We start from the raw sequence: 12774 nt of genomic DNA, 5'->3' as shown, positions 1-12774 counted from the left end.
TTCTTCTTTTTTTTGTTTTTTTTTTGTTTTTTTTTTTTTGTTTTTAAAATACATGCAAACCTACTGCAATTTCCCTGGCTCATCTCGCTTCTTTTCAGTTTTTTCAGTTGAATGTGAATATATTTCATCTTCTCATTAACTTCTAGGGTAATGAACACCATTCAGCACCACCAGAATGGGTTATAATTAAAAAAGCTCAAAAAAGCAAAGGAAAAAAAAAGCAATTAGCATGTCAAGGTTTCACTTTAGAACACAAATCTGTGGAAACATGTACACTAAAAATGAGATGGACTTTGTGTAGGTAGTTATTTGCATTGAGTACCACATAAAATTTAATGTAACTGTGCCAGTCGTGAGTCTGATAGCCTGGTGGAAAACCACTCTTCACCAATAACAAGGAAAAAAGACTATTAATCTGATTGTCAAAACTGTTCTCTGCAACAGCCTAACCTCAGGGGTCAGTTCTCTTCCAAAGAAATGCTTGAAACGCTGGCTGGTGCTGCAGCCCAACAAACAACCCAATGCCATCTAAGGTGACAATGTCAAACCCTTTCAAAAATAAACATTTTGCTTCAGTATATTTTATCTGGGGAGGGGGGAGGTGGGCGGGTGTTTTGCTTTGTTTTGTTTTGTTCTTGGCTTTTTTATTTTTGTAACTGTCTGCTGTTTCCAACACCATCTCAGAGGCTGGAATGTTTCATTCCTTCCTCTGCCAGCTGTGTCCTTTTCCACTTGGCAGATGCTGACCACCACACCCGCCGCTCCTCAGCGCACAGCAGCCACCGGAACCGCCTTCTTGTTTTCCTTGCCTGTTATCTGTGTCATCAGAGGAATTTACAGCCCTGGAATGTGATTTCTGAATCAATATGCGTTTTCTTTTCCTAAGGAATGCCTTATTTTGCAACCACAGCTGTGAAAAAATAATCTAATTTTAACTAACGAGGGGGTGGTGGCTCTTTTGAGACAAATCATTGACGCAATTTGAAAAACCAGGGAGGCATTTTCACCAGACTGCAATCTTTTTAAGATCAGGTAAAATTTTGGACCTAAACGATGCCAATTGTCTTCATTTCTAAATTAAGAATTACTTTTAGTTTTACCAAGAAATAGTCTACTGGTATGAACTATGGAATTTTTGAAATTATGAAGCATATTTATGTTTTACTTCTCTAAATATATTACTCATTTGTTTAATTCATTCAGGATTCTACCATACTGTCAACCAACTACAGCAACCCAGAAATGTTTTCTGCTTATGGAAGGGGCTTAATCACTAAGCCACACCTCCCTGCAAAGCTTCAGTATTTCTGATTGGTAAAAAGCTTTTCTCATTGAAGTAATACTGAAGTGGAGCCCTAGTCCTCCTCCATACATACGACTGTCAAGTTAATTAACTTTTCAGGACAAAATGCTGATCACATTCAATGTCAAGCCACACTGTCGTGTTCAAGACAGCTCCAGTGGTAGCTCTGGTGGCACAACTGTGTATCTTGGGTCAAGTTTAGGTGTGAAATCCTTGAAGTTCTTAGATGCTTCAGTACCAAACACATCTAAAACTTTCCTATTCATGAGAGCAAACCTGAAAAAGAAAAGACAAGAAAGTATGAATGCATGACTCACTTACTCATGAAAAAATAAAATTATTTCATGTCACTAAAGTTTACCAAAATCTGTGACATATAGGCTTCAACCTGCACTGTTCAGATATTGAAAGTTTTTCACCTCAGGCAATAACGATTTTTTAAAAAATTGCGTTTGAAAAATGTGGCTAATAATGTTTGTGTTAGTGTACTTCAAAAATGCAACTTATGAAAAAGAGGAAGGGTCCCCTTTTACTTTCAATTCCACAAAAAAAAGTCAAACCAAAATATACTGCTGTTCTCTCTCACTCCAGAGCAAACTGTGGCCCTGCCTGTCCAAGTCTGGATGCCAATTTTCTGGGTGTTACAATCTACTTCCCTACTTCCATTTTGTTGTTCTTCACAACTATAGAATGAAAAGCGTATGAAATATCAAAAGAAATTGCCTTTATGGAGAGAGTGTCAAAATTACTATTAGAGGGATTTGCTTCAGATAAAATAAAATAAATAAGCAGAATAGAATTTGTACTCCTTCCTCTCCTTCAATTAAGGCAAGCTTAGGATTAGTACAAAATGAAAAAATGCAGCCAAAATTGGACATCTGTACTGACATCATTCCCTGTATCATGTTTGTATGGCCTCAGAGGTTGCCTAAGGACTGCCTCCAGGCATCCCAAGGAAAGCTTCCCACTAAATCTTGCAATGTATTCAATCACCTCGTGTGTACTGTGCCACAGGGAGTGTAGGTTCAATATGCTCCAGGGACTAGCCTCTGATTTCACTTCTAATTTTACAGCCTGGAGAGCTCGTTGTCACGAGAAACATTACTTTTTATAACCCCATTCATAAACTGATCAAGATTTGGATGCCTTGTTCCTGCCACACACTGCATCAGTATATCAGTGTACAATTCACTAAACTGTATTTCTGTAAGTCAGTTACAGCAAGATCTCATTTTAAAAGAAAGTTTTTTAGATTCCTGCAGCAAAGAGGAAAAACATCCACTATATTACAGTGTATATTCATGATTATGATCAGTGAAAATTTTTCATTAGCTTTACAAGAAAAAAAACCCTTTCCCAACTGAAACAGCTATAAAAAAGTACTGAAACTTTCAAGTATTCTTATGAGATATTCTGACATTTCCAGTAATGCTTTTAGACCCATAGTAATACCATGCTGTTAATCACTGTACATACTGATTTCTTCAACAGTCGTTTACTGGATTCTTCATGTTCCAATAGAACTTGAAAGCATCCCACCCTCCATAGGGTGGGCTAAAAAGGCTTCAAGTAAAATACTCATCTGCTAGATAGTCTTCACTAGAGCAGTCTGCTCCTGTCATTACACTAAACCCAGCAATGTCACTTCAGCAGCAAAGAACTTCAAGGGTACCGGAAACCATTTGAAAAGCAAAGTAAATCCACAGGAAATTAGCCCTCATGTACTTGTAGCACTCTGCTGCTGGCAGTGAATGACACAGAAAGCTGAGTGTGATCAATGACAGGTTTAGACAAGCCAGAACACAGCCCTGAGTACATACCTGCCCCTTGTTAATCGTAAAAGAAATTTCCAGTATGAAGGTCTCAGGTTCTGAACTTCCATGACAGCCTGCAAGGAGAGGATTCTGTCAGAGCCAGCTGACAGTGTCAGGCAAAAGTTTCATTTGCTACATTAGGTAGCCAAAATCTGCAAAAGGATTGTTATGGAACTCATTTTTACTGCTCTCTGCTGAATTCAATGCTTGTATGACCACCACCAGCACAGACAAATATTCCCAGAATACAGTATTTTACCAGTGATGACAATTAACTTACGTCTCATTGCAGAGAAGGCAACAACAATCATTACTCCTATGTGCGCGACTCTGGACTGGTGGATGCCAAATTTACCTCCTACTTAATCCCCTATCCATTCTGCATTTTGTGATCCACCATTTCTTGTAGTCATATTTATATTTCATGCTACATTATCCTAAATAATGTCATACATTCAAAATCCATGTCTTCTCTCTATTCCATTACTTTTCCGGGTCACTTAGAAATATAGAGAATAACAAACATCTCAGCATACATAGATCCTTTCTCTAATTTCTCCTTCCTTCTTCCTCCTAAACCTAGCAATTTGTTTCCAGTCTTAGATTAGTTTTCCAATTAGTTATTATGTAATCAAAAAACCCTTCTTTTCTCATATGAACTTTTTGTCTGCTAGTCTCACACAGTTGTCCCTGTCAGGAGTATTTTGGAGACCTTCAGGCACATCCCAAGCACCAAAATATCAATTCACTTTGATACTAGACTTCGAACTATTCCCAAGTACATGGGAAGAATGAGGAGGAGGAGTGTCTCTCAAACATCCTGTTAAGCACAAGACTGCAGAAGATTGCTTTAGGGTCATTTTATATTCTCTTTATTGGGGGGCACAAAAAATATAAATAGTTATCAAGGTCCAGAGAATATGTAGTTCATGCAGGGATGTTTCAGCAGAAGGTCTAGAAACGGTGAGATGTAGTAGAATAGTAGAGCTATTTGGGTAGCACTGAAAAGTTGATTTTCTAGCTGATGCAGACAATAAAAGGACTGAGGTTAAAGGCATGTAGCTAACTTGAGAAGTAGAAAAAATGGTACTACTGCTTGTGTCAAATGAAACACTTTGCGGTTTTCACTGTTTTAGGCAATATTAATTTAAGTGAGTGGAAACTTTCAGTTGATTTAAAAAAACATAAAATATTGTATTATACTGTTTGCCTACTTGAAAAACTGTCCTTTCACATGCTCATGGAAGTTCGTACATTAATGTTCATCTTCCGGGTGAGTGCATTTTAAGATTCTTTCGAAAGAATTCAATGTTTTGTATAATGTATTCAGCTGTAAGCAAAGGAGAAACTGAGTCCTAGGATTGACCTTCCCCCAGTGACACTCAAAATCAGGATGCAGGAGCATGGTGCTGTGAATCACTACATCTCACCATCTTTTCTACAGAACTATCTCCCTGTGCTCCTCTTTTCATTCAACATTTGATGTAAAGCATTTCATGTGTTAGAGAACATACTTACTGCCTGAAAGCATATCGATGTAGAAATGGCATAGATGATGCTGTCTGCATGAGGAAAATAGGGAACCTTCCCTGCTTCAATGCCTTTGAAGTATATAGTCTATAAAAATAAACAAAAAATGTTGAATGCAACAAAATCAAAGTATCTTTTTACTTTTTTCTTTTACCTTTAAAAAAAACCCACATCAACTTTATCTTTTTTTATATGCCCACAAATGTGATGTTGATTAAAACAGATTACAGATGTTGCACAAGATCAATCTACTAAGAAGCTATTACTGCACATAACAGGACTAGCAACAGCTTGAGTTTTACAGAACCTAAAGATAAAAAGGGGAAAGTTTGCTCTGTTAAATTCTTCATTTTAAAAAAGCAAAAGAACAATGCAATAACTATTCCAACAAAGTGAATATTCACTGTTCTTAAACAGCTTGAAATCACATACTTTACTTTCTGAGAAAACATGTACAGTTTATTTTCCTGAGCACAGCCTGACCTTGCAAAGCAGCACACGCCTCTTTGGTCAGTTACCCTTGGCTTGCATAAGATGATAAAAGTAGTAAAAAAAGAAAAAAGGAAAGAACACACAGCGCTTTTCTTATTTCACCATAGCCAAGATGTCTCAAAGTCTCCAGAAAAGCATCGGCAATACAAGATAATACTGGGTTTTTTTACAACTTGAGTTCTAAAAGTCATTATGGATAACTCGGATTTGCCTTTATATGACCAACTGCCTTCAGAGCTTGGTCTGGGATAACCAGGAGGAGAAACAGAGAGTATCTTCCCTTTTTATATTTCATTTTATGTGTAACAAAAAAAAAGAGTTTCTTCTTTTTATGATCTATAAAATTAATTCTGCGCTGCTAATGGACATGGATAATTATCACTAGAGAACAAGGCCTTCAAGTTCTGCAGGAGAAATATGTGATTCAGGTATGATGCATAGTGAAAGAACCTTATCAACTCATTGCAGTGGTAGTGTTGGGGAATTGACCATGACTAAGTCTCAATTTTCTGGAAAAATCACAGTAAGAAATCAAATGCTGGTTAGAAAAGTATAATCAACATACCCAAACTCTGTAACTAATTTTTTTTTCCTGAGTTCCTAATTTTAGCAAGTTCAGAGAAATAATTCAAGCCTGAAGAATAGTAATTAGAACAAAGTTCCTTCCAAAGCTGGGAATTCAATCAGCTGTAGTACAGTGACAAACAACTTCAGCTATAGACCAAAACCTAAGCTATTCTGAGTTATCTTAGACTGTTGAATGCCAAAGTAAGGGAACAAAGGCAGGAAGTTAAGCTGCAGCTTTTGGCAATAAATCTGCAATTAAAGACTAGGTCTGATTTATGTTTCTGGCAGAATAGACATTCTTGGAACTTTCTGATTTTAAAAATCTGCAAAAACTACAAAGCAAAGGGTTGTCAGGAGATTAAAAAAAATTGGTGGAGAATACACATGAAGACCAGTGGATAAAGGACATTTAAAATTAGTCAAAGAAAAGAAAGTAAGAAAGACATGAGACCACATGGCAACATAGCCTCTTGGCACACATGTCGTGAAACACCATTACCATACAACTTTGTATTTTACTGGAATTCCCTGATAAAACCTCTGACGTTCACTTTCTTTTCTTCTGCCTTGAAAAATATATGAAATGAAGACCTCCTTTAGGAGGATAATAACTTACCTCTACTAATTTAGACACCAGATACATAGAGATAGTTGTACTTTTGTAAAACATCATAGAAATTCCTGCTAGACACCCTGTAACAATTAGAGAAGCATTGTTAAGGTTGTGGTTTGCGTTGTTACGGTCACTGTTGTGTGTCAGTCCAACAAACACTGCACAGGACTATTTATTTTCTGCTGCTACAGACAGCACAGTTCAGTGATGGCTTTTTGCTGCCCAAATATGGTTTGTAGCACTAAAAAGAGAAAGTCTCAGAAAGCTGAAACAAATCTGTTCTCAGGAGCACACTGTCAAATTTCTCTGGTTTTTGTGGGATGAGAGATCTCTGTGGTTCTAACATGTGACAGATGCACATGAGGGAAGGGCCTCACCACCACACAAATTTAATGGTAAAATCATCTTTCTTTGGACTCCGTGGAGCTCAATGTGTATTCTGTGGCATATGGAAGAGTGAGTACTTTCATCTCACATGTCTACAGCTGCAGATTAAAGGACAAGTTTATATTTATGCACACCGTAATATACTGTCCTTGGAGCTGACCATAAACTCCACATTTGACTGAATTTGCCTTACAATTTTAATTGCAACTCTTTCCTTGACACTACTTGAAACATCACTGTCACTTTGACACAACCTTGATGTACACAGGAATAGGAACAAAGTCCTATTTTCATCACAGAAGTCTGAAAATGGAATGGGAGGACAGACAAGAGGAATACTTGCAGAGTCCCAACACGTACAACACAAACTTTCCATGGACTCACCAGCTACGAGTGCATGAAGCTCATCATCAAGGTTTCGGACCCAGCGCAGGAAGCAACTTGTACCCTGCAGGTGAACAGAATGCAAGCTTAGCCCTACTTATTTCTTATAACACACAGACTGCAGGTATTCCTTATAAGCTAGTCATGTAGCACACAGGATGAATAAAGAATGTAGTGTGATAATACCCATAATCACAGAATCATAAAATGATTTGGGTTGGAAGAGACCTTAAAGATCACCTCGTTCCATCTCCCCTGCCATGGGCTGGGACACTTTCCCCTACACCAGGTTGCTCAGAGCACCATCCAGCCTGGCCTTGAACACTTCCAGGGATAATGTATTCTTCTTCTTCTAGGTATGGTTGTTAGAATAAAAAGCAATTTAATTGATAAGTGAGTAGGCAAACTTTCCCATTTTTTCAGTCTTTTAAAGGAAATGTAAAATCCCATTGTAATTTCTTAAGAGCTGTAGAAACTTTCATTACTGAGACACATTAGGTCTGATTAGGTAATCTTTACCAATCAAGAAACACTAAATTACATCAACAAAAACACAAGAAATTAACAAAACTGAAGAACAAGCTTTTTAAAAGCACTGGTGATATTAAAGTCCAGAGAGTTGGACATAGTACCCATAACATTTCAGTGTCTTAAATTTACAGTTTACTGCTGCCATTTCTTTCAAAACTGGAGTTAGATTAAATTAATCTAATTAATCTAATTAGTCAAATTAGATTAATCTAATTTGAATTCCAATCTAATACCAAAGCTAATCATGAATTCATATCATCCTCATTTGCTGTACCTGCTAGACTCTTTCCCATGATAAAGGTTTTTTTCAACTACATACCAAACCTCCAGAGATTTTTTTCATGCATCCAATAAATTCCGGAACTAGGAAAACACATTAATCTAAAAAAGTAGAACTGCATATCCCTTGGATCCAAAATGCATCAAGCATATAATTTTTTTTGCCATGGTCCAATTTTTTTGAGTGACTAGAATTTTTGCTGCCCTACTTGCCTATTTAGACTGAAAGAAAAATAAAATGCAACCCAAATATGTGTAAGTTATGAAATGCAAACAATAACATATAGTAGATCATAGAATTCGAGGATCATTTAGCCCGGAAAGGGCATTTAAGATCAATTCCAACTGTTAACCTAGTGTCCACCAAGCCACCACTAATCCACATCCCCAAGTGCCAAATCCACACACCTTCTGAACACTTCCAGAGATGGCAATTTCATCACTTCCTTGGACATCCTGTTGCAGTGCCTGACAACCCTTTAAGTGAAGATTTCCTACTATCAAATCTAAACCTTCCCTGGTCAACTTGAGGCCAATTCCTCTTGTCCTGTCGCTTGCTACTTGGGAGAAGAGACTGACCTACACTACACCTGGCTGCAGCCTCCTTCCAGGCAGTTGTAGAGAGTGATAAGGTCACCCCTGAGCCTCCTTTTCTCCAGGCTGAACCCCCAGCTCCCTCAGCTGTTCCTCACCAGACTTGTGCTCCAGACCCTTCCCCAGCTCCATTTCCCTTCTCTGGACACTCTCCAGCCCCTCAATGTCCTTCTTGTACTGAGGGGCCCAGAAATGAACACAGGACACAAGGTGTGGCCTCACCAGTGTTGAGTACATACTTTAAAAATAGTAAATAAAGGTCAGAATATGTCACCCTCATTTTATGAGTATCCACTGGGCTGAATTGCACTTCTCAATTGAAGCTTTTAAACACATCAAAATCATTTTAGCTTTTGCAATTTAATTTCTTTTCTTCTCTAAAGGCTTTTTTCTTAAAGTTTAAGAAAAAAATTAATTTTCAAGTAAACTCTGAACAGCTCATTTGCACTTTGCTATCAAAAAATTTAGACTCTGTAACCTACAAATTATTGTCTCGATTTAATTACCAATCAAGTGAAGTGCTGTTTTACTTACATTTAAGACCTCTTTTTTTATTTTTAGGTAAATAAAATTTAACCTGAAATAATACAGCATGATCTTGAATTTGAAGAACAAATAAAGTGGCAGGTGAAAAATGCCATGTGACGAAGAAAACAAAAGTGCAAAAGACACTTCAGCACTGCACTGTGCTGAAGTGCTATTCTGCATTAGGGCAGGTGCTTTGCCACATTCTCTTTTGGCATAAATAAACATAATTTGATTCATTCCAACAATGCTGTATGAATGCAGATCAGTTCACAATCTGTCATCTTACAATGGGGTAGAAAGGATACACTTCCAAGCAGTAAGTGCAATATCTCCTCAGCTACATGCTGTATGTTCTCCAGTCTCCTGCTATTCAGTGTCAAGTAAGAATTTCAGATATGTGATCCAACAAAATCTGCACATGGCTTCTCTCTGGCAACACAGACACTACTGCAGTCACTACTTGTGCCTGCATGAAAATGATTTTGTGTAGAAGCAAATCCCTCTGAAATATGAATTCACTTTCTCTGAAGTACTCTCTATCTCCTGATCTTGAAATAAAGCTGCAAAATCCATCAGGTTTATTTAGCAATTACAGAAAAAACACACAGAATGGAAGAACAGCTTTCTATTTACAATTTGATTACTACAATAGTATAAAGTTTGTCAGTAACATGCTGTAGGAAACAGCACCAGTACCATTAAACAGCTTGAGTTTTTAGCTCTTCGCGATATTCTGAAAAGTGAAATAAAAACCAGTGCATTTGTAATTTCTGTATGCTATAAACTTACTTTGTATATACTGACAAAAGATCCCAGAAAAGCTCCAAGCTGGAAATTTTCCTTGTTGTAGAAGAGGGAAAGTAGCCGTGATGGCTGCGTAAGCAGATGCCGGAAGGTGGAAGGAATCCGAAGGCAACACTGGATCAGGTAACCAATGCTAAACATCCTAATGAAGCCCTAGAGAAAAGAAATAGAGATCTTGTGGTAAGAAACCACAAATTCTGGAAAAGAAAAAGCCAAAGCTTCTACAGAAGTTTTTATTTTTGACATCAAATAGTTTAAAACCCACTCTGAAGGTAATATGTAAAACACATAAATGTATTCTACCCACACCTTCTAACTCAAGAGTTTTCTTTTTCCCAGTTACCCTGTAAAACAGCAAATGCAGTAAAATCACAGACAATTGACTCTTCTTTAATTTCTGTGAATTTCTGAAAGGTCTCAAGAAAAAGCCTTCTATTCTACTCCAAAATTCTGTCATTTGAAATAATCCTGATGACTTCATTTCTAGGTTACTGACCAGCTTTTAACCACAAATGGGTTTATAGAGGAAAGCAATGCAGTGGAAAAAAATGAACACTTCTGTACTCAAATGTCTCAAGAAAACAGTAAGGAGGAAAAAGTCCACCAAAAATAAATTTCAGAAAGTGTGAGAATTAGAAGTTAACCCTGGTGGCTGGGCACATGCTCATGGACTTTTCCTCAGCCAAACATGAGGTTGTAGGATGCCTCCAGCAAGAGAAAGGGAGAAACCGGAAGGGACTTCATATGCAGAGCTACTGAGAAAGGATAAAATGGGTTCCAAAGAATTTACTTACTATTCCACCTTGGATAGGGATCTGGTTTTGTTTTTAACATGACACAAAACCACACTCAATTTTTTTTCCAAATTATTCTCCCCAGTTTCTTCTAACTTCCTCCAAACTTCCTACCATTATTCTTAACCTTTAAGGTGAACCTTTTAAAATAATTCTGAATAAATTTTACCTAGTTTTTGTCTGGAAGATTCTTTATGTGAAAACTATTTCTGCACTCACCCGCAAATAAGGCAGGCACTTTATTCAATTACAGGGACACAATTCCAGTGACAAGGAAATCTGGCAGAGGGTTTGACTGAGCAACCTTTCAGACTCAGAAACTCAAATCATTTTTGCCTCCTAAAGAACTTTATAATGCATCATAAAGATCATAAAATTTTATTGTGGTTAAACATCCAGTAATAAACTCTTCCTGAAGCAATTACTCTTCCTGCTACTCAAGAAGTCGTTTATGAGAACCAAGTGGAAGAAAATAATAAAATCATCCAATGATACAACAGCATTTTTTGATTGAAAAAATTCCATTCCTTCATGCCATTATAAAAAAATAAGAAAATGTCCTAAACCTTTGTGAGGAACAAAGCTCAAAACAAGAAACAACAGAATGGTGTGTTTAATGTTTTTACCAAGCAAAGGTGACTTCAGTGGGGTGAAGAAACATTTAAATTACAACTGGTTAAACACTCAAACACATCCCTGATTTTATTCCTATTAGTAGCCAAATTAGAAGCGCTGAACCACAGCACTGAGGTTTAGTGTTGATGCCCATGAAATACCAAGTATTGTGCAAAATCTCTCTATTTAGCTCATTACTACAACCAGATGGAATCATATCACACCTACAGGTGTTTTTTCACAGTCACAGGAAGCATTATATCTTATAATCCATGTACAGTATTGTAACCTTTATCTTCCATAAAAAGACATCCAATAAGAATGGATGTAGTACATAGCAGAGCATATGCAGGGCACTGTAATAAACACAAGTGAGCAAAGAAAACTCTAAGAGCCATTTCTCCACAGAGATTTTGAGTTGGAGGTCAGATCAGCCAGAATTGGTAGCACAGTGTAATGACATATCTCCAGAATTTGTTGAATAAACCTTTCTGCTTTTGAGAAACAAATTTCTTAATACATTCAAGATACTTGCTACAACTCAAATTCAGAAAAGTACATGTGCATATAAACAGAGTTCAGAAACATACCATAAATTCAGTCAACCTGTTGCAATATATGAGGAATTAGTTAAGATAGTTAAAATCAATTAATTAAGATATTCAATGTTTATTCTGGGTATATAGTACCCCATGTTCCTTCAAGAGACAGAACTTTGAGACTACAATCATAGAAAATAATCTCAGAGAAGTCATGGATATCCCATTCCTGGAACTGCTCAAGGTCAGGTTGGAAGGGGCTTTGAGTAACCTGGTGTAGTGGAAGGTGTCCCTGCCCATAGCAGGGGGGCTGGAATGCTTTAAGGTCCCTTCCAACTCAAACCATTGTATGATTCTACAACCTTCTTTGAGGCCACCTTAGTCACCAGTGAATTTGGAGAGTTATCTGGTCCTGTCTGCAGCACCAGCAGAAGAAACAGACAACTGGACTTCTACTGTGGCTAATGGCTCCTCACTGTCAACAAGCAAAATCCTAGAGAGGAAAAATATTGTTCCACTGCTTCTGTCACAGCTCTTTTCAGACACTTACAAGAACAAAGCATTTCAAGTATTTAAAGTTTGAAGGGAAGTCAATGAACTCAGGTGATATGGCACTACTGAATGTTACATCATGTAAAAGCCACGAGGCGTTCAATGAGCTAATGTGCATTTAAATGTGAAGCAGGAGAAGAAGAGCATGCAAATGGCAGTTAAAGCACAGATGTATTAATGAGAAGAAAACTTGTTCAAGGGTAAGGGAAAACTGAGGGGAAGTTTTGGCAATAAGCAGCTTATCACATCATTATCAGGTTTGACAGCTCCATTACAGAAAAAGAATTGTAAAAACATGCTCAAATCTTGTCAGCTGACAGTTGTTACTGATCAACTCCAGGAACAGTCACAGAACTGAACTTTGAGAATTTTGGATCTTTAAAAATATAAATACATAATTTTTTTCCACTCATGTTTTAATTTAAGTAAAAAGTCACAAAACAGTCAG

At 37.2% G+C, this 12774-nt stretch overlaps 1 protein-coding gene across 1 annotated transcript in view; it reads right to left on the bottom strand.

Moving 5' to 3' along the window:
* Positions 1-580: 580 nt before the first annotated feature.
* Positions 581-12774, bottom strand: part of TMEM135 (transmembrane protein 135) — a 154863-nt gene continuing 142669 nt past the window's right edge. Inside the window, exons 10-15 of the mRNA XM_063148823.1 lie at positions 9812-9979; positions 7091-7154; positions 6323-6399; positions 4636-4734; positions 3124-3191; positions 581-1579 (exon numbers count right to left, since the gene is read on the bottom strand). Of these exons, the coding sequence (XP_063004893.1) occupies positions 1447-1579; positions 3124-3191; positions 4636-4734; positions 6323-6399; positions 7091-7154; positions 9812-9979 (609 nt within the window). The 3' untranslated portion in view covers positions 581-1446. The remainder of the gene's footprint in view (positions 1580-3123; positions 3192-4635; positions 4735-6322; positions 6400-7090; positions 7155-9811; positions 9980-12774) is intronic.

Source organism: Melospiza melodia, chromosome 2, assembly GCF_035770615.1.
Source record: "Melospiza melodia melodia isolate bMelMel2 chromosome 2, bMelMel2.pri, whole genome shotgun sequence".
NCBI classification, from domain to species: domain Eukaryota; kingdom Metazoa; phylum Chordata; class Aves; order Passeriformes; family Passerellidae; genus Melospiza; species Melospiza melodia.
This window is presented reverse-complemented; position numbering and strand designations above follow the sequence as displayed.